Genomic DNA, 22,706 nt, shown 5'->3' with positions numbered 1-22,706 from the left:
TATCTGTCAATTTTCTAGGACTGCTGTATGCATTAATTAATAAAGAATCATTGCTGTTGTGCCCCTATATTTTATAGTATCTCTAAATAAAATTGTAATAACTGTCACATTCTGGGTGAAATCCAGACCAGCAAGGGGTTGTGTTACCACCTACCCCGTAACCTTGTGTGCATTACAGTGCTTTGCTGTTGTGGCTCCCAACCTGGGCTGCTCCCAGTAGACCTACCAGCATGCAGGTCACTCCCGGCGTGTCTGTGTGCTAGACAGCGCTGGTTTAGCAGTTCTGACTCTAGCAGCCTGTCTACAATCCACCACTTCACTCTAGTTTCCACCAACCTGGGTGACTACTTGCAGGGTGACCTCAACACACTCCCAGCCCCCAGTTTTCCCAAAAATCTGTGTTCTGCAATAAGTAGCCCTCTCCTGGACAGTTCAGACATTAAGGCTCATTGCCCCTTTAAGGAGTAAAATTCAACAGTTTATTACATAAACTGGATTTACCAAACAGTTCAGTTTAAACACAGCACTAGATTGATTTAGATTAAAAATAAAACAAGTTTATTACCAAAAGAAGATAGGATTTTACATGAATTAAACTATAATAGAGAAGGTTAGAAATGGTAGCAGCAAATAAAATGAAAATATTAATCTAACAGTCTAGAACTTAATCTAGCAAGTATTGGTTTAAGGCTTTGTTCAAGATGGCCTTTCTCCCCACAGCCTTCCAGCAAGATGGTGACTGACCTTCTCCTTGGTCATGATCTCTCCCAAAGGTGCAGCTGTCTTTTCCAGTCTTATTAATCTCTCTTCATATGGAAACTTTCCATACCCCTAATCTTTTTGTTGACCTTTCCTGTACCTTTTCCAATTCCAATATATATTTTTTGAGATGTGGCAACCAGATCTGCACACAGTATTCAAGATGTGGGTGTGCCATCAATTGATATAGAGGCAATAAGATATTTTCTGTCTTGTGTAGGGTGCTTTCAGTCACACCTCCTCCATTACAAAGCTGCAGGAAGGTTAGCCAGACAGGGAAATTGCTAACATATTTTATTTTCCCTTTTACATGTATAATTTCCATATCATATTCTTAGAGTATGGTGCTCCACCATAGTAGCTTAGAATTGGAGCCTTTAGTTTTGTGTAGCCTGACTACTGGGGAATGGTCAGTTAGTACCCTGAGTTTTCTGCTAAAAAGATAGGGCTGTAACTGCTTGACTGCCCACACAATGACAACATTCTTTCACTATGAAAGAATAATTCAGCTCAGTGGGTATCAGTTTCTTCCTTCAGGAAACAATGGGGCATTTCTTCTTGTTCTCCCCTGAGTGCATTAGTACTGCCCCTAAACCAGTGCCTGATGCATCTGTACACAGCACAAACATTTTGTCAAAGTTAGAAAAGGCTTTTCAGACAAGAAGACATTCAAGGTTTGACCTGCATGCTGATAGGCTGGTTGTAAGTGGCCCATATTTGGAGCTACAATAGCCAAACATTGTGAGGCACCTGCGGTTACAGTCCAGGCAGTGACACAATCCCTAACTGGTCTGGATTGGAGCCCCACCTTCCTGAACTATGACACCCTGTGACAATAACAATATACTAAAAATCAGCCAACAAAATGTCATCAGTACTAAAATAACTCTCCTGGATCTCTCCCCAAAGTAAATTACTCTACTCTCTCTACCCACCCTCTGAGACAAAAAAAGTCTGTGGTTGAACTATTGAGAGGCATATGGTGAACAGATTAATGGGAAGAGGGGTGGCTTAATCACCTTCGCTTCTTTAAAGATCTCAATATGAGTAAATAAATAGGCTTCCCTATATGCACTGAAACGATATGGACACACTCTCTATAAATGCCTTGGTTATTTGCATGCAGAGTGTGATTTCAGCTTTTGGCTGTTCAGTCCTGTATGAATGAAGTGTGTACACCACCGTTTGCTGATGTTAGTTTGTGTACTATATGGGGAGTGTGGCTGTCACTTTCATCAACCATGGAGTGCTGTATACAATCTGTGGCTGCACCTTCCATTTCATAGACTACCCTCAGCAGCACATTGAGTCTTCGTGAACCCAGGCAGAAGGGAGCATAAGTTCAAACTCAGGCCTTGGTTGTTCCCTTAATAGCACCACTTTGCAGCACTGCCACTTCACCAGGACAGTTCTGGGTATATTTATTAAAAGATTTTATCACTTCCAAAATGACTTTCATTAATATGCTGTGACATCTATTACGTATGCTGAACTTGGCATTTTAAATAACTTCATGGCATGCATATTTAATAGTTTTCATTAAACATGAAGGCTTTCCCTTACAATTGTTGTCTTCTGTCTTTTCAGAAGATTATTGTAAAAGTTAGCAAATGATTTGCTTAATTGATAATCTTGCCCCAGATTAATTGCATAGTTTATATCAATATGCATGTGCTATATACCAATGTGGTGATGAGGATTTTCTATTCTCTTGGCAGTGCCACTGTGGGGCTAGACATTTTTGAGCCCTTTACCCTGATTTCGTCTGGGATTAAGACAAGGTACTAAATCAATAGGTTCATTCTAACTAAGGATGATAGACGTTTCACAGACTGTTAACTATCCTTTTGTCATAGGCCATTTCAATCATCTTGAATCATGTGCTCTAGTTGTCTAAGCTGATTAAACTGGTCCCTTGGGGCTCCTCTTCTTTTACTTGTCAGATTTTTTAGTTTTGTTTAGTTCTTGATGAGTGTTAGGGTGTTCTTTGCATATCATTGTAGTTAATATGAATGATCTAAGCCTTTTTAAAAAAACATAGGTACTATAAATGGGTGTGTTCTGATCTGTTTCCAATACTGAATCATTTATAAAATGTACTATAAAGGAAAAATATTTATTGAAAGTGAAGAACAATAATACAATTAAACTTTACAAACCAGTCGACACAGTAGCAATCGTTTTTATCCTTTATGAGTACATATTTAAAATTAATTTTAAAATGCATGTTAGGATCAGATTATGCTACCCTTACAAATGGAATAATACCTTCCTTTGGTCCCATCTCAACAACTTTCTTATTTAGGCACACTCTTAACTTTAAATTGAAGAATATGTTCACATGTCTTCCTGAATAGAGACAAACTTCAGCAGGTGTTTAAGCGATTTCCTGAACTTGGTTCTCCAGGAATAGTGCCATAGAAATCAATGGGACTAGCTTGAGGTACTACTTCATATGAGTGAGTGGCTATTAGAATGAAGGCCTTAATTAAGTCCACTTAATCTTTTTTGCAGAAGAGGTTTTAATTTCCAAGTGCTAGGGAGATATGAAGGAACCTTTTTCCTTCTTTTTTTGTATAAGGTTTTGAATAAGTGGCTAAAACATAAAAATAATTTTTAAAAATCAACTGAATGGGAATAAGTAACGCTAATCTTTCAAGAAGAGTTTTCCCTTTCTGTAGCACCTTGTACTAAATCTATTACTGTTAGGTAAGAAAGTTTTGAGAAACTCAAAGGGCAGAGAGAGGTAGCTCAACTGACTCTCCTAGACAATAGTTTTTGCTAGTACTACTCATGGTTATTTATGGTGAGAAAAATATAAAATTAAGATTGATGAGTATTAGGTAAGATACATCCAGAAAAAAAAATGCTTTTCACAGTACTGGACTATCACAGAATTTCAATTTATGATGTGGAATAGTATTGCAATCTTAAAAATAAAGAGAAGTACTTGCAATTGGTAGAAACTTCCATGACTGCTGAAGACAGTGGCTGAGTAAGAATCGGGATAGTTACTCCTTTTTATTAAAAAAAATAACCAAATCAAAACTAAACAATATAAAACAAACAAACTCTCAGTTGTGTCAGATACAGAAATAGAGGAATCTTTTTTTTCCCCCCTAAAAATTCTTTGTTGGCAGATTGCTAGAATGACAATGAACTTAAACTTGCAAGAGACTGTCTACTTGCTGTTCAAAAAAAAGCGGGGGAGGGGCAAAATATTGCACAGGTGGTAAAAGACCCAGGTCTCTTAAGATCAGCCCTTAAGTCCAATCTATTCAGCTAGGCAGATGGATAGTCTGCTCTAAGATACATTGTGATAAATTGTTCTCCTTAACTGCTGAACAAGAAGTAATGGGCTTAAACTGCAGCAAAGGAGATTTAGGTTGGACATTAGAAATAACTTCCTGACTATAATGGTAATTAAGCACTGAAAGAAATTACCCAGGGAAGTTGTGCGATCTCCAACATTGGAGGTTTTCAAGAACAGGCTAGACAAACACTTCTCAGGGATGGTCTAGATAATACTTCTAATATCCCTCATTGCGGGGAACTGGACTAGATAACTGTAGTGAGACAGAGTGGTCTCTCTTTGGACTTTGAGACTGAGGGACCACTACTCCCCCCCGGTGCATGGAGCCAAACTCTCTGCACCCCACCCCCTCGCCAGAAGTACTGAAGTATACAGGGAGGCCCTGCAGCTCAGTTGAGGTTGCACCAGGGGAAGAGGCGGATGTCTCTTGTAGGGAGCCGAGCCTTCTGTGAGACTCTGGACCAGCAGCTGAGCAGACTAGTGCCCTACTGAGAGAAGAGACAAAGAACCCCCAGTCGACCAGCTGCAACATGGTGAGTCAGAGCCCCAGCTTGACAGAGCAACTCCAATTAAGTGGGGTAGGAAGAAACCCAAGGGAACTAGACTTGTGCTGCTGGAAAGCGAGGCAGCAGATTTTGGTTTCCCCACTGACTCAGTGGGGACCCCCCTGCCGCTAACAAAATCCTAGGCTGGGACCCAGTGGAGTAGGGTGGGCCCAAGTTCCCCCATCCCTTTTTCCACTTCCCCACCTCTGGAGTTTGGCAACACACTCACTCTAGGCCTAAAGGTCTGTGCCTTGATTGTTGTTTTCCCCACCCAGGAGGCTGTGGGCTTTAGACTGTTGATTGCTGTCTGCCTTAGCCAGCAGGCTCTAGACTAAAGACGGCTTATTGCTCTGCCCTGCCCGGAGGCCAGAACTCCAGACTGTTAAATGTTGTTTGCCCCAGCCAGGAGGCTGCAGGCTATAGACTGCTTGTTGCTTGGCCCCAGCCAAGAAGGCCCGAGCCCAATTACTGTTGCCTGATGCAATGAGGCGGAGTGGCTTTCCTCCCAACTTGAGAGTGAGGAACCACTATAATAACCTATCAAGATCCCTTCCAGTTCTACATTTCTATGATTCTGTAAGATGCTTGTACTGAGAGTGGATAAACTGAGGGTCAAGGGGGAAAATAAAAAATGTAAAACCCCTTGAAACTGTTGGTATTTGTTATAAATCATGGCTGTGCATTAGGCTCATCCATAGAAGTAGGATTTAGAATTTTTAGAATTCCAAGACCAAAATGGTTAAGTTAAGCAGCTGAAAATTCATAACATCCCAGCACTTCAGTAGCACATCTGAAATTCAAATTAAAGAACTATAAAACATAGTTTTAACAGGGGTGGTCTGTTCTCATTAAGGATGGTAGAGCCAACCCTTATTTCGTGACTTGGTCCTTTAAAGTTTGGGGAGTTCTGATGTATGCAAAGGCCTAGGAAATGACAGAGGCACATACTGGTAAAGAGGAAGTAGTCCTGGAAAATTATTTAGTGTTGAGGGAGAAACCCTGTTACTGTCCCTTTAGGGCCCAGGATTAACACAGGGTGGGGCAAGGCTCCACTCTCTCCCAGTCAGCTGTGACAAGTCCTGAGAAGGAGGGCAAAATATATGTGGGAAACTGAGCCAGCATGGGGAGAAGCTAGCTGAGGTCTGTATCTGGCCTGAAGTACAACCCAGCTCCTGGGGAAGGGCTGGGGACTCCTGAAAGTCAGGGTGGAATCCTACCTCAACCCTTATACACAGCCCATAAAGGCTTTGACTTCAGGGGCTAAAGAGAGGCTACATTTTGTACTCTAAAAGAGTTAACAAATCATATGTCCCACAAAAGGGGTATCTGTTTGAAGTGCTCAGGTCTGAATAAATGATTGAGAGAACCAAGAGGGAGTAGAGGACAACACGTTTCCTGGGCCACAAGAAGGTGTGTTTGATGGTGGCATCCTACAACAACAGTACTTTATGAAAAACACTAATTCACCAAGATGAGGAGCCACCAAGTTCTGTAGCATCATTCTTGTTGCTTCTGTAATAAATGTTGTTGAGTTATTAATTCTTACCCTGAAAGTTGTTGTTTTTCTGAAGTGGATCCCCATGCCAGTCCAGAAAATCAACAATATGAAAACCGAGTACTCTAAAACCATGGATGTTTCAAAGCATTTCTTCTTTTTCTGTAAGACTGCTATGAAAATAGTGTGTTCAGGCTGACAAAGTATTGCTATAATTCCTCAACACAAGACATTGATTACTGGTATTCTGTAGTGCTTTTCTGAAGTTCAGGGGTGCACTGAAAAGTCCTAGGTAGTCTGAAATTGTACTTCTTGGACTTATGCTAATTGTTAAATTATCACAGCAAGTATAACTGATGGCTGTTGGTGATTTTCTTAGATTTAGTGGCAGAGTTATTGCTTTAAAATCCAAAGGGCATCTGTTCAAATCTCACCAGAATTCAAATTTTTTTCACAATGATGAGGCACAGGTGACTGATTCAGTTTGACTGATCTAATTCTGTGTTTTTGCATAGTAAGCTATAATTTAATACCTGTAGGTACATTTTTGCAGCATTCTGTGATTAAGGATCTTTTGGCTAGATTCATAGGGACAATGTGTAGTTAGTTAATATGTTGAATGTTAATGACTAATTCTGGTATTAAGACACACTTTTGGAAATGCACAGAACAACAATACCTTGGAGTATTATAGCACTGCCTATCCATCATTTCGGTTTGAGCTTTACAAACAGATTTAAAAGGAGTATTTACTCCATTTAATAGATGAAAAATCTGAGGTACCAAAGAGTAGCTTTTTACAATGTTGTCAGAAAGGGAAGGCTGTTGCAATTACTATAAACCAGATCTCCTGATTCCCAGTCATAAGCATCAGTCATGACTTTTTCTCGTCAGAATAAGCAAATACCATCACAAATCTATCTATTTTTTTCTTATTTTCACTTTGCCACTTGTGAAAACAAGCAGATTGATAGCTTCATAGACAAGGGCTGTATGATTTTTTAGAATAGAGATGAACAAATTACAGATAATTTACTTGAATAATTTTAATTCTTTTTGTTTGTAGAGTCTCCACAAACATCACTCTTTCTTGAAGATATTTGTTTAAAAATAATTTATGCTATTTGTTACTTTAAATTGAAAATTCAGAATGTTGCTTAGTTGTGACTAGTCAGATAAATCATATGGTACTTTTCCCCTTTCCTCAAGTATACATTTTAGTTTTGGACACTTGCTAAAAGTGAATTTTAATTTGTTTTCCATGAGTATTTGAGTGTGGAAGCTTAAAAATTAGCGTTCCATATGTATGTAGCCCAGTGGGCTAGTTTGTCTTTGCATTATATTCTGCTTTGCATTATATTCAGCTGTAATGCAAGAAACCTTCAGGCCTGTATCCTGTAAGACGTTATCTTCAGCAAGTTAGCCTATGAACTTTGAACAGATAAACTTTGCACAGATAAATGGCCCAACGGAAAACCCCAAGTATTTGGGGAGCTGAAAATAGTGTTTAAAGTGTAGTTCTGACCACAGCTACGTGAGTCCTGGCAATGAATTGATGTATATAACAGGTACATGAGATACATCTATGGCTAGCCGGCTTGCCTGCCTATATATCTTTTCTTATGGGTTTGATTATTTGTTTTATTATAATAGGTTTATATTAGAATATATTTTGGCTGTAACACAAGGGACCTGCTGGCTACATCCTGTATGTTGAAGTAAGGCAAAGTTAGCATACATTTGTTTGGGACCTTTCACCTGGATAGATGGTGATGAGCTAAAGCATAAGGTCTATATATGGCTGCAACCTTTAACATAGAAGAGATATTAAAGCAGATTGTCACTGGGCGTTTCCTAAGTTCATACCCTTTTAAACTTAACAGATAGACCACAACTTGGAACTTGGAAATAACTGAAATAACCAGTTAGGACAGAAATAACAAATGTGATACCTAACCACAAAAGAGCCATGGTAATGAATGGACGTATATGATAATAAGCTGAGATCATTGATATACTAACCTATAGGAAAAAGACACTCCAACATTAGTAAGGTGAGGAAATACAGATAAGGAAAAAGGGGGGAAATCCCCTATTTAATATGCATCGAACATAACGTCATCAGCGTAATGTATTATAAATGTGGCATCTCAGCCTGGGGGTGGTAGGAGAGAGAGATGTAGTCCTTGGGAGGTGCCAGAATGATGGCCACTGGTGATGAAGGGAAAGGTGATGATGATGAGGAAGATAATGGCTTCAGGTTGTTCTACAGGAGATGATGTGATTATATGGATGTGCAGATGTACATTCAGTAGTATCTCTATTTACCTTACTGAATTGGGGTGTTTGTGACTGTGCTAAATGTATCAATAAACTATATTTGTAAATATAAAATAGTACCTATAATGTGAGTGTTGCAACTGTGCACATCGGGGGTTCCCAACTATATAATAATTTGAATAATACTGGACCTGATTGTGGAGCAAGAACATGTCAACCCTCAAAGTGATAACTGAGGATTCTTAAATAATCACTATAATTAATACATAATCTAAAGATCGGGCAACAGATATTCAAATTCAAGTCAAATTCAATTATAAGAATGGTAAAAAGTAAACATTAGAGAAGGGTAAACACAAGTGAAGCAAATTTATTCAATTTTTGAACATATTTTTTTTCTTACAATTACCTTAGTTCTGAAGAATAATACAGCTTGGACACTGCCAGTGAAAGCTTCCTTAACCCTGAACGAAAAGATAGTTCATCTTGGTTTTTCTACTAAAACTGGCAACAAAGATGCCAATTGTGTGGGTGATTTTTGTAATGTGGGTATTAGTCATCTAGGAAGAGGACTGAGACTACCAACTCTTCACAAAAGCCACCAAAAAGCCATCGGATTGTGGTGACTTTGGTTTACTTACAGCTTGGACAGCTTTTAACGAATGACACAGAACTGACTGATCTAAACAACTATTATATAGAGACAATCCAATCCCCTCTATTTCTCTGCATCTATTGAAAAATGTGACTCATTATAACAATGTATTGGAACTGCCATTTACTAGGCCAAATTTGAAAGATCAAAATAGCCTGCCGCTTCTCATAGAAATCGGGTCTTTTCTTTTATCAGAAAGTCTAATGACAAAAAGCAACATAAAACTCCTCAAAAGCCAAAGCATCATTAATTAGTATAGTGCATGAAGAGCTTTCTCATTGAGCATCAGGTATTCAGGGGCAGAGTGGTTTTGTGTTTGTTTATTTTGTTTTTGAAATACTAAACACGTGTACTGTTTGTGAAAGAAACTGGATTGACAGCACTGGAGTGATGTGTGCCTTTTTAAAGGAACTCTGAGAAACTGAGATGAGCAATTCTATCTAAGAGCCTATGCTGTAGTAATGGAAATTATTTTTTGATGTGAGAACAAGCGAGGGTTGAAGGATGAGGTCCATTCTGTCCAATTTGCACTAGTTATACAGCACATAGTAGTCTAGGCCAATCACTCTCCTTACTCAATGTAAGTGTGGAGGAGCTGGGAGCTCCACTATGCCCAAGTCTCCACTGGCATAATGGGGGCCATCTGTCTCCCATAGTCCACTCTCATACCCTTGCCACTTAGCCTGCCTTCATGGTGTGCGAGTTGAGCAGAAATGATGAGGCAAACCGGCAGCATCACAAAATGGAAGTAGTTGGCAGATCTGAGCACTGCTCTTGGCCGTGGTCATAATTCAATGGTATAATTATGTATTTAATTTCAAAATGTCACAAGTGGCTTGTGCCTAAAATGTTCTCAGAGTAATTGCGAAGTTTAGAGTTTATGGGTACAGTGGTTCTTCATGTCGAGGAATCCAAATACATGCAAGCAAAAACAGGACAAAAATTCAAAATGAGAACATTTTAAAAATGTTCCTTTTGAAGCATCTGGTAAATATTTCACTAAACAAACAACATGAACATTCAGTTCTTGTGTAAAATTGTAGTGCTATAATGATAGGCAATAAATCCACTGAAGTATGAACACAGAGGATTTTAACTTCAAATGTCAATACAGCTTTGTCTCTGCCACTGTTGCCAACAGGTCCATTATATTTGTTTTGTTGTATTCTTACAGTATGTATGGTATACTTTTTCTTCTTTTTAGTTATCTTTTTCTGTATCGTTGCCATGAACTCATTTTTTTCGTCTTCTAATCCATTATCCTTTTCTCACATACTTGTTTTTTCCTTCTCTTCCATGCACTCTTATTCACCACCCTTTCACATCTATACCCATTCACTATGAAGCTACCCCTCATGTTCGTAGTGAACGTAAGGGAAATAACACTTTAAAGTGTGTATTGAAAAAACTCAATCATGTAGGGAGAATAACATTTCCACCATAATCACCAGAGTCCCAATTTGAAAGCAGCACTTTTTCTGTCTTAACATGAAAGATGTAGCAGGGCGAATTGGAGCATCAGTTATATAAAGAGCTCTGGAATATTGTGGTTCTTGTCCAAGTGAAATCCAAACAGTACCTTGTAGGAAAATTAACAGAATACACTAGATTTACTGGCTCACCCTTTCAGGAGTTTAATACCCAGAAAATGTTACTAATTAATACCGTAATTACTATTGAGAACCAGCTAACTGCTGTCTTAATTCTTCTTCCAGAGTTTGTTCCCCACATCAGTTACAGATGCATGTGCATTCTCTTATATCAAAGTACATACATAATTATTAACATTAGAGCACAAGAGAAGCTTTAATAATGTATTTTATTAACTAATGGTAAATGTGATCATTAGTGTGTGTGTGTGTATGTATGTGTATATATATTTCATTTCAGTGTTTCAATATTCCACACTTCAGTTACCCAATATTCAATTTTTTTAACATCTGTAAGTAAGTGTCCAACTGAGAGTCTCTGTCGTGCAAAATATAATAATCTTCTTATATTTACCTTGTGTGCTCATTTCACTTCCCACTCTGGCTTGTCTGTTTTATTCATGTGTTGCATCTTTTCATAAACCTAGACTATAGGCATTCTTGTTTGTACAATACCTTGCACTCTGGGTCCCTGGTCCTAATTAGAGCCCTTAAATACTACTCTCATAAAATAATAACTCAGTTTCAATAAGCTGTGTGGACAGTATTTTCAAAAGTGACTGGTAATTTGGCGCTGCTGTCTCAATTTTTGGGTGCCCGTCATGAGACACCTTAAAGGGAACTAAGTTTTTAGAGGGTTGGTGGTCAGTACTTTCTAAACATCAGGCTGCATTAAAGTGTCTCAGTCTGGGTACCCAAAACCACTAATCAATTTTGAAAATCTTAGGTTGCTAGGACATTGCTTCACAGGTGGACATTTAAACAACATGTGACTCTCTTACGCTTGTTGTGACGGAGTCTCCTTTTCATGGGTAAACTCAGTTCCACAAGTTTACAAAGAATATTGTTCAAATATCCAGCTTAGCTCTCTTAGGTTTTCCTAGACCTGTGAAACTTCCTTGACACATTAATCTGAGTAAACTAAAAGTTATAATGTTTCTTACTTCAACATTATATGTTTCTTGTCTCTGACTTATGGATAAACATGAGCTCCTTTCTCATGTTTTCTGCAATCTTTATCTTGCTCACAAATTCCTCTTGTTGCCTTGGATACTGCATTCTGGCTGTTCTTCACTAAATGATAGCTATCTGAGAGAGGCAGATAGCAGTGGGTATAATATAGAACAGCCTCCAATGTAGAACCAGCCCGAGAATAGGAAAACCATGAGCCACTCCTTTGGCAGCCTCCCTACTCTGTTGTGCCCAGCAATTACTGCATATAGCACACAGTGTAGGCCATTAGGTAATAATTGGAGATATACCAATCTCCTAGAACTGGAAGGGACCTTGAAAAGTCATTGAGTCCAGCCCCCTGCCTTCACTAGCAGGACCAATTGTTTTGCCCCCAATCCCTAAGTGGCCTCCTCAAGGATTGAGCTCTCAATCCTGGGTTTAGCAAGCCAATGCTCAAACCACTGAGCTATCCCTTTCCCCCATTATATGCATTCACTCTAAATTACTTGTAAATAGCATTCATTTAATTGGGGGTGTGTGTGGAATTTCTACTACAGTTTCCTCTTTCTCGTTCTGCACTTACTTACATTTTACTGTGGGCCTGCATACTCCTTTGATACTTTTGCTTTCTCCCTTAGGACTAGAATCACTTCTATGAAGCTACTCTGGTTTATGCTACTGGAGGATCTGGTCCTTAATCGTTATCTTGTCAGCCTTAATGTCAGCCCTGAGAGACATGCACAAAATAAATCTATACTCTTAAATTCATATGTAACTTAAGGCTTTAGTAGCTCAATAAGCACACATTATGATAACCTTCTATTTTGGAAACCTTAGTGTGCAGGACAAATTGCAAGTTAGAACCAGAAAGAAAACTAAACAGCATTACACAAAACAAAGAAATCAAAACAAATGCAAAAAACCAGCCTCTTTTGGGTTACTCTGGGTTTTATACTACTGAGTCCATGAAAAACTACTAGCTGTTGACATCAGTACCTCCAAAATTTTCCAATAAAGCTCCTGATTTAAATAATTTTTATTTTTCAAACAAGTAAACCTTAATTGCACTCAAAACATATCTGCCATAACAGTCCAAGTTTCTGAAGTATCGTTGTAGCCGTGTTAGTCCCAGGATATTAGAGAGAAGGTGGGTGAGGTAATATCTTTTATTGGTCCGATATTTTATTATTTATTGGACCAATAAAGATATTATCTCACCCATCTTGTCTCTCTGAGCAGTCCAAGCCTAGTTCCTGAAACAAAAGTTCATTCAAGAATCCCGCATGAATTGGGTTCTTAACAACTTAAATGAATTTAGTCCTTTTCCCAAAGTTTAGTGTTCTAGTCCATTGGTCCTAAATCTGTAACAGTCAATTTCAGAGATAGGCCAAGTCACTTGGTCTGACTGGTATAACAGAGCCTTTTGTCCTAGACAATTCTGGAAAAAACACAAAACACTGGGAATATGGTTTAACTAGGCTGTAACTTTATTAAGTAGCTTATCTCGGAACTATCCATCAATTACTCATCCAGTAGAGGTCATCCTTCCTTTGTAATCCATACTACCTGGTGGGGCGTGCCATCAGCCCCCTGATCCTCACGCTACATCTGGCCCCTGCACTATTTCAGTGCAGAATAGTGCACTTGGGCAGGGGGAAAGGCATATTAGCCTCCTTTGGGTGCAGTGGATCCAATAAGCTTATGCTGCACTTTCTCTCCAACCTATCAGCCACAGAGCCAATTTCCTCAAGACACAAGGAGGGGTGGGGATTTACAATCCTTAAAGGGGCCAGAATTTTTCTTTCCCCTGGTGGTCTACACACACCTCTAAAGCTCTGGAGGGTTGTGAGAAGCATTTGCAAAAGATACCTGTCCCAGTTTTGCAGGCTGAAGAGGTTTGGATAGGTTTCTGATTTAAAAAAAAATTCAAATATTCAGATTCTTGGTCAAACTAAATCTCATCTTGAAATCTTTTGACATTTGCCTGCCCCTAATCTTAAATTTGTTTTTTATATAAATTTTGCTTTCCCTTCCATTTATTTATTTTTACAGAATTTTGTCTGTCTGTGTTGGAAAACAGGTGTTCTTCTCCTGTTAAACATTAAGGACTGGCTTCAGTAGAAAATATGTCCAGTTTCCTATCAGATGCCTGTGTGAGGTCAAACAAGTCCCCAAATACTGTTTTGTGTTTCCTGGTTTGGTTTGGGTTGGGTTTCTTTGTGGCTTTAATAACCCTGCACAAGCTTATATAATGAGGAAGCCAGAAAGAGCTTTTATTAATTTTAAAGCTAGGAAGGTGGACAAAACGAGTCAAAAATATTTTGGAGAATAGTTTTTCTATTAGGCTTCTTAAAGGTGTAGTAGAGTCCATTTAAAATAATGCAAAATACTGCCTCTTAAGAAATTATTCTGAATAGAGCCACCATTTATCTTAGACCACTAGTTTACTAAGAACAAACTTCCTACAACGGAAAAGATTTCTGATGGGTCAATGTTGTAAATTAGCAGTTTTCTGAGGTAGATTTCTTGATTTCCATAGTTATCTGTACTCCGTCCTCCATTTATTATAAGCAAATGGTCTCTTACTCTCCATTTCCATTTATGAATGGCAGTTTTATGGGCTAGAGTTTTTATTTTAACGTTGAGGAGCAGAACCAAGTGGTGTGAATTTATTTTTAATATATATATTTATTTTGTAGCATAATTTATTAAATAATGTTTCTTTTAGGCTTTGTACACTTTTATATAAAAACATTTAGAAGAGATTTTCAATTATGCCTCTGTGCATGTGATAACTGCATCATTAAAAAAACTAGAAACAGACTGTGTTCTTCAACATCTGATGACTCTTTGGTGACAGATAGGAAAGGAAAGAGATGCCACAGTTGATACAACCTGACATACATGTGGGTAATCTCACTGGATGAGCAGTAACGCCCAACAGATCACACAAAGGGAAATGTTAAAGATGAGGAGTTCTAGCCCAGATTAGTTTTTATTTCTATGTTATCCTTATTAGCGATCACTATAATATCTTGGTGTCCAAAGGCTTTTTATGAGAGCAGTTTGCTGGCCTAAATAAAGTAAGTTTGTGGTCTCAGCCCAGTTCCTAGTGTACGTGTATTGGCACCATAAAAATTACGTCCTATTGAGAATTAATTGACACTCAAGAAGGCAAACTTGGTTGAGAGGCCAAAGAATTAATGGGTTTGTATAGTGAATTATTCCTTCATCCCTAGATGTCCTACTTAACCAGGAGAAAGTCTCACTGACAGGGCAGGGTATGGAAGTGTGTTTATGTTGTACCTGTTTGTGACTAAATACAGGGGTAGTCTTCAGGCTTGCAATCTAGCATATATCACCAGGACATAAAAAAGTGTAAACAAAATTAAAAAGCCTTTACCCAGAGCTGACAAAGCCCCAGCTAGGATGATTTAGTTGGGGTTGGTCCTGCTTTGAGCAAGGGGTTGGACTAGATGACCTCCTGAGGTCTCTTTCAACCCTAATCTTCTATGATTCTATGATTTTATGATTAACCGATGTTAACAAGTTGGAGGGCTTGGCTACACTTACAAATTTGCAGCGCTGCAGCAGGGTGTGAAAACACACCCTTTGCAGCGCTGCAAATTGCGGCGCTACAAAGCGCCAGTGTAGTCAAAGCCCCAGCGCTGGGAGCCGCGCTCCCAGCGCTGTCCGTTATTCCCCACAGGGAGGTGAAGTACGGACAGCGCTGGGAGAGTTTTCTCCCAGCGCTGGCGCTTTGACTACACTTAGCGCTTCAAAGCGCTGCCGCAGCAGCGCTTTGAAATGCAAGTGTAGCCAAAGCCGGAAATGAGAACTTGCTGTGTCAAGTATTAGAAAGACAAGGTGGGTGAGGTAATATCTTTTTGTTGGACCGACTTCTGTTGGTGAGAGGGACAAGTTTTGAGTTTACACAGAGCTGTTCTTCTGGCTATACGTAAAGTATTAAAATGCAGGGTTCAATCCATCCCTTATATCTCCCCATCCACTACAGTGGATTAGCCCATGACTAAAAGTTCTTTCTGTTCTTACATCATTCACTTTGATCACAAATAAGGAATGTACAAGGCATATGTATTTCCCCTCTCCCCTGAATTCAGTAAGTCCAAATTCTCAATGATTTCAGTGTGTTGACCTTACCTCACACATCATTCCCTGTCCTCATCTGTCCACCAGTGGGGAAGGAGGAAAAGCAGTGGTTCTGTAGAGCCTGCTTCCCCTCTCGCATCATGAAGGGTTGCCTTATGTCTCTTTACACCCTTGCATGGACACAGATACCAGCCCTTAGTTTGGCCTTCATTTAGGCTATTGCCAGATTATTTGTTCTACAGATTAGTCAGAAAGCAGTGATACTGGCAGACCTATTCAGTTTGCAGTGTACGTATTCTAATTTTATACTATATTTATGTCAAATAGATACACACACACACACAAATACAATATAATTATAACTACAAATATGGATATATACACCCACACACATACCTGTATATACACACACAGACACAAATACAATATAATTATAACTACACATATGGATATATACACCCACACACATACAGGTATGTGTGTGGGTGTATATATCCATATGTGTAGTTATAATTATATTGTATTTGTGTCTGTGTGTGTATATACACCCACACACATACCTGTATGTGTGTGGGTGTATATATCCATATGTGTAGTTATAATTATATTGTATTTGTGTCTGTGTGTGTGTGTGTGTATATATATCCATATATGTATTTATAATTAGATGTGGCTTTTCAGCTGTGAATTTTATACATCCATAGATATAAAGGCATCAAAATTTGTGTGTACATATATATATATATATGCATCTCTATGAATGGTATATGTGTACAAGTGAAATATAATTGTCAATATTATGTAAAGTAGCTAATATTAAATGTTATCCCAGAATGAAAATGGGCAGAAGAGCCTACAAAATATTTCATACTTGTCTTTTTGTAAATATACATAAGCAAGACTGATGTATAAGTCTGCAGTATATCAGCTCTATACTTTGAGTTTTAAGAAAGCATAAAGCAGGGAAAATGTTGATGTTATCTTATAAATATTGATTCACCTGTTACTCAGGCAAGATTAATTCAGTCATTGCTGTTCATTCAACAGTATTATAAAAAATGAACAAATGAGTTTTAGACTGGGACAAGAACTCTACTTTTTCTCCAGATCTTCTTGTTTCACCTGCAGCCTGAGTTTCTTGGGATTTTTCTCACTCTGGAATTGACAGGTTTATTATGACAAGACAAGATGATGTGGGGGATGTAAACTATTCATTAAAGAGTTAATGTCAATATTGTGGCAGGAAATATTAAAACTAACTGAACTTGATTTAACTTTTTCAGGAAAGAACGGTAACAATTAGAAGACAAACTGTAGGAGGATTTGGATTAAGTATAAAGGTAGTATGCATTTGTTTTTTGTTTATTTTTCCACAGGTTACACAAAACATGTTTTTGTCTTCTAGTTAATTTATTTTAATGAAGGCAAATTGTATTTCATAGTACATGAAACAATAGCACAAATTCTAAAAGGGTTAGTTAAAATATGTATTTGCTGTCACAATAGGCAATCAGCAGAAACATTGCCTGGTGGAATGGAATGGCTGGAGGGCACATCCCCTTAAGATTCAGGATGGGGGTGGGGGTGTCTCTAATAAGATTTTACATGAAAATGAAGATGGGTATCCAACTGCACCAGGCTGTTCTTTTGTTCAAAAATACTCTTAATTCAAGTGCTTGTTAATGAATGCTAAATTACAGTGGCAGGCACAGGGAACAGCTAATGAGTTCATCATCAAGTCTGTTTCAAATAATATCACATTAATTCACTTTTAGTCATTAATAAGACTGGAAGTGTTATTGTTTGTTTCTTCATATTGGGTATTTTGCTATAGATGGGGCAACAGCAGCAAGTTATCGAGCAACTTTATTTTCTCCATCCCTTAGGAAGATTTAAGGGACATTAATGGCCTATGTGGGCTCTTTCTTAAAAGAGAGGGAAAGAGTTAAGCATTTTGAATACCTTACTTCAACCTTGAATCACATTGTAGGTAACATGGCATTAATTTTATCTTTCTTCTAAACACAGTACTCTTCAGCTTTAAGTTAGCAGTGGAGAAAAGCAAATATACTATATATGAATGCAAAAGAGCCTTAACTTATGCATATGAAATTAAGAGTATAGACTTATTTTGTGCATGTCTCTTAGGACTGACATTATGTCCCAGAGAAAGAGATGAATGTGCACTTCCCTTGTATTGTCATTGATAAGAAAATTGCTGAATAGAAATATTTGTTCTTTAACCATGTCTTGATGCTTTGCTTTTATCTTATTGACCCCGAAGGACCACCCTTCATGGAAAACTAATTGCTATTTTGGGCTCAAAACTGCTTATGAACTAAGTCAATGGCAAACAAGTTGTTCTCCTGAAATGTTATTATGGGTTGTTGTTTACTCAATAATCATAAAGTACTACATGTCATTGTCAGGTTAGGGATGAGTGAAATTGTGTAGCTAGTATAGGAAAAAAACAACACATGGGCCTAGAAGTCAGGATTATTTTATTTATTATTATTTAAGTAACAGGCAAATATTAACACATAAAATAATATTACTAAACATAAGTGAAAGAATCCTTGGGAAGTACATTATCTCCACCAGGGCTGGCTCCAGGCACCAGCTTATCAAGCAGGTGCTTGAGGCGGCAACTCAGGAGAGGGGCGGCACTTTCACGTATTCGGCGTCAATTCGGCGGAGAGTCCCTCACTCCCGCTCGGAGCGAAGGACCTCCCGCTGAATTGCCACAGATCGCGATCGCGACTTTTTTTTTTTTTTCCCCTGCTTGGTGCGGCAAAACCCCTGGAGCCGGCCCTGATCTCCACTGAAATATGTGCATTGCTCTCAAGGAGTTTTCCTGGAGAGTACATAGCCATTATATACTTCTAAATAAAAAAGTTCTACTTTAAAAAATCTGGAAAGTTTGGATCGCTAAGCTTGTAAGCTCTTTTGGGAAGGGACCATATTTTTGTTCTATTTGTAAAGTGCTTAGCCCCAGTGTGTCCTAACCCTTGATTAAGGCCTAAAGAGTTAGTGAAATACAAATAATAAATAACAATCATATGCTAAGGGAGTTGGAACAATTTTTAGTGAAGTTGCTGAATCATGCAGTTAAAATATTTTTTTCAGATTAGATAATTTATTATGTTTTGTTTGTATCACACAGAGAATGTCAATCAGAATTGACTCTAACAGCTGCAAGCTGAAGGTCCATAATTTCAGACTAGAAATAGGACCCGTATTTTTAAGATAGGGTAATTAACCACTGAAACAATTTACAAAGGAATACAGTGGATTCTTCTTCACTTGAAGTCTTTAGATAAATATTGCATGGCTTTGTGTTTAAAAAAGCTTTAGCTCAACCACAAGAGATGGTCTTGATGCAGGAACTCCAAGGTTGAAGTCTGTGGTCTGTATTATGCAGGATATCAGACTAGGTGACCATAATGGTCCCTTCTGACTTTAAAATCTATGAACTGGGGCCCTATTATATAATGTAGTTTACAAACTATGACAGAACATCATAAGAGTCTTAGGCTAAGAAGACAAGAGATGTAGAGAGGGTTGGGATAGGGATGCAGTCAAATATTATATACACACATGCCGACATAATATATATTTTATCTATGTTTGATAATGAATAAAATACCTCCAAAACTATACCAATTTTTTTCTCAACTTGATCTGGAGTATTGGTATTCCATACAAAGGTTGCTATCTATCTAGTTATTCTCCTTCCTGTTGGTGGACAATAGTGTTTTTCCATGACTCCCACACTTTTATTAGACAACAGATGAGAGTAGGTGGGATTCTTAGCTTTTTTTTTTAAATGCATGCTTTAGCACTTCCTGAAATACAAATAGAAATATTGATAACATATCCAAAATCTCCTATTCAGACCCAACTAAAAGGAAGAAATTTTGTAAATCTTATGAGATCATGTTCGATCATGTGATTTCCAGACCTATCCTTGAGCCTTGGAGTGCTACTGACCATTCCTGTTTCCCTTCATCTGTGGTACAACACAAAGATCCTTCTAACCCCGTTGATTCATAGATTTGAATATTTTAAGGCCAATATGGACAAGTATGATTATCTTGTTTATGGGAATAACACACCCCTAGAATATCAGTTAGTAATTTCTGCATCAAGCCCATAACTTCTGTTGAAGTATAGTATATCTTTTAGAATGATGGCTAGTCTTAAATTTAAGACTTCAAATGATGGAGAATCTACCACATCCCTAAGTAAGTTGTTTCAAGGATAATGACCTTAATGGTAAAGAATTTGCACTTTATTTCTAATCTGAAATTGTCTAGCTTCAATTCCCAACTACTGGATTTCATTATACCTTTTGCTGCCAAATTAAAGAGCTATATACAGGGCCATCCCTAGCCATTTTAGAGCCCCACGCAGTCCCCCAGCCTCTGCAGAGGGGGCCAGGGGGCTGGCCCCAGGTCTCCGTGGGTAGGAGGCTGGAGGGCAGGGGGGCAATCACTGGCCCCAGCCCGCTCTGCTCTGCTCCCCTGGCTGGGGTGGGGAAGAGGCAGGGTGGGGGCGGAGGCTTTGGGGGAGGGGTGGAGCAGGGGCAGGGGCCATGGGGAAGAGGCGGAGCTGCGGCTGGAGCAGCATGCAGCTGCGCTGGGCACCAGGAAATATGGTGCCCCAGATTTCCTGGTGCCCTACGCAGCTGCGTACTATGAGTATGGCTAGGGACGGCCCCGGCTATATACTATGAAAAATCTTTTCTCCATATCAGTAATGGTAGAGCATGACCAAGTCATCTTTGAAGCGTCTCTTGGATAAACTAAATGGAGCTTCTTAAGTCTCTCACTATATGGCATATTTTCCTGGCCTCCAGACGGACCTTTTTCTTATGAGCAAAAGGAGGCTAGGTTATAATCCCCTTGGAATACAGCACTCCTTGCCTAGCTGTTGATTAGTAGTCTTTGGGGGAAAACTCCCCCCATTGCATTACCACTGGTGTGGCTCCATCAACAATTGCAATAGAGGGAGAATTAGTTTAGCTCAGTGGGGGACTGCACGAATGACTAAGTACTTCTCAGTGTAAGAGCATAAGAATGAAGATATTTTTTCACATTTATATTGTCTACCTCTGTAGTTTCGACAGCACTTTGAGATCAGTTGTTTTACATGCGACTAAAGGAAAGCTGATGTGTTTCTTTGCAGGAATGTAGACCCAATTTCTCCTTAGGCCTTGGACCTGATCATGGTGTCAGTGAAGTTAATAGCAAAACTTGAATTGACTTCACTTGGAATAGAATTGGGCTCCTTATGTAGTCTGAGGTCAATTATGTGCAACAAACTTCAGTCAGTAGTTCAGATAGATTTATTTTCTCAAACTTCTAAATCTCCTTCTGAACACCTATTAATAAATCATTGTGATAAAGGATAAGCCCGGAGTGAGATTTTGAGATTGATAAATGAACTGTAGTACTTCAGTCATGTTTTCATATCTTACTGACAAGATTAAACACAGATTCAGAGAGATATGTTTCTAGATGTATGACTTTTGAAAGAACATTGTGTTTCTCAGTAATCTGACAGAGTGTAGCATTATCACTGAAGGAGACAATAAAATTAATAGTTCATTAAGGACATTCGGCTTTACGGTTATAATATTACTCCTGGCTCTCAGAGACTGTCAATATTCTTTCCTCCCTTGTTTTGATTATTCTTTTTTTACCAAATATTCTGCATAAGAAGCCAGCTGAGTATGAATCTGTTAACTTAGGGAGGTGTTTGGGGAAGAAAATGCATATCACAACAGACTAGAGACCAGTTATTGGAATAATTTTGTGAGTCCAATTGTGCCTGGCTCAAGGCCAGTGGCACTAGATTGCACAAAGCTAGCAGAGCTTTGTTCCAGTCAGAGGATCCAGCCTCATGTTCCACAGAGCAGGGAGAGAAGTGTATGCTGAACCTTGTCAAAGAGCATATTAATAGCCATGCTCCCCACTGCTTTGAGGCATTATGCCCCAGGCTTTGAGGCATTATGCCCCAGGTAGCTTCCACTGGTTGTTACTTAAAAGTAGAATTTAAACCTAGATGTGTGCGTTGATCCACTAGGGGAGTTTTGGGGAGAATCAGGGTCAGTATTGCAGCAGTGTCTAGCAAGATGCCACATGGAACATGTGCAGATTTCCAAAATCACTTACTGTATAATCTGATGCATAATATTATATCTGAGAGGCGTGGCCATTTCCCCTGTCTCCCTTGAGATTCTTGTCTCTCATTCTATGGGGCTGTATCTCCTTTGGCTAACATTTAGGCTGGTGTCCTCCGGTGCCTGTGGCATGACTAGGACACAGAAAGGGTGTTAATTGTTAAAGGTTGGGATAAAATTTGTTGAAGCAAGTGGGTGTAAGTGCTGTCTTCATTTACAATCATAGAAACGGGTTTGTGAATAATAGCAGTCTTGAGGTATTTGAATAGGTGTATATGCGGAGAGACAGCAGAGAAGCACACAGTAACAGATAGAGAAGGAATCTGCAGACACAACGTAGACAAGCATTGTGTGTGGCTCTGGGAGAAGCCGAGAGAGGTTTTGGGTCAGGTACAGGCTGAAAGAGGCTTGTAAGGATGAGCAAGGAAACCGTCTCCTGTTGTTTGATTTCTCCTGTGTTCAGGGAAACAGCACTTTGTTACATTCTTTGTAAATAAATAAATCAGAATTGCATCAAAGAAATACCTAATTCCATCACCAATTTCTCCTTCCAGTTGGAACAACTTACAACAGCAGGCAGGTCAGGCTTCTGTGAAGGGGGAACTGGTGAAATGTCTGTGGTGAAGGAAGACCAAAGTCCTAAGCACTGTGCCTGAGTCCTAAGATGCACTAGGCGGAAGGGCAGGACTGATTTTCTGTGTAGTCGTGTAAAGGAGGAATAATGTGGCGGGGACGGGTTGCAAAGGCATTGGTAGTGAGTGA

General features: G+C 38.9%; 1 protein-coding gene across 2 annotated transcripts in view; it reads left to right on the top strand.

The window, feature by feature from the left end:
- The window catches only part of SNTG1 (syntrophin gamma 1), a 536,067-nt gene that overhangs the window by 299,892 nt on the left and 213,469 nt on the right, over nt 1-22,706 (top strand). For both annotated transcript variants that reach the window (XM_045008056.1, XM_045008057.1), the window contains exon 4: nt 17,044-17,100. In XM_045008056.1, the coding sequence (XP_044863991.1) occupies nt 17,044-17,100 (57 nt within the window). The remainder of the gene's footprint in view (nt 1-17,043; nt 17,101-22,706) is intronic.

The sequence above is a fragment of the Mauremys mutica genome, chromosome 2 (assembly GCF_020497125.1).
Source record: "Mauremys mutica isolate MM-2020 ecotype Southern chromosome 2, ASM2049712v1, whole genome shotgun sequence".
NCBI lineage: Eukaryota > Metazoa > Chordata > Testudines > Geoemydidae > Mauremys > Mauremys mutica.
Note: the sequence above shows the minus strand (reverse complement) of the source record. Positions and strands in the feature narration are given on the sequence as shown.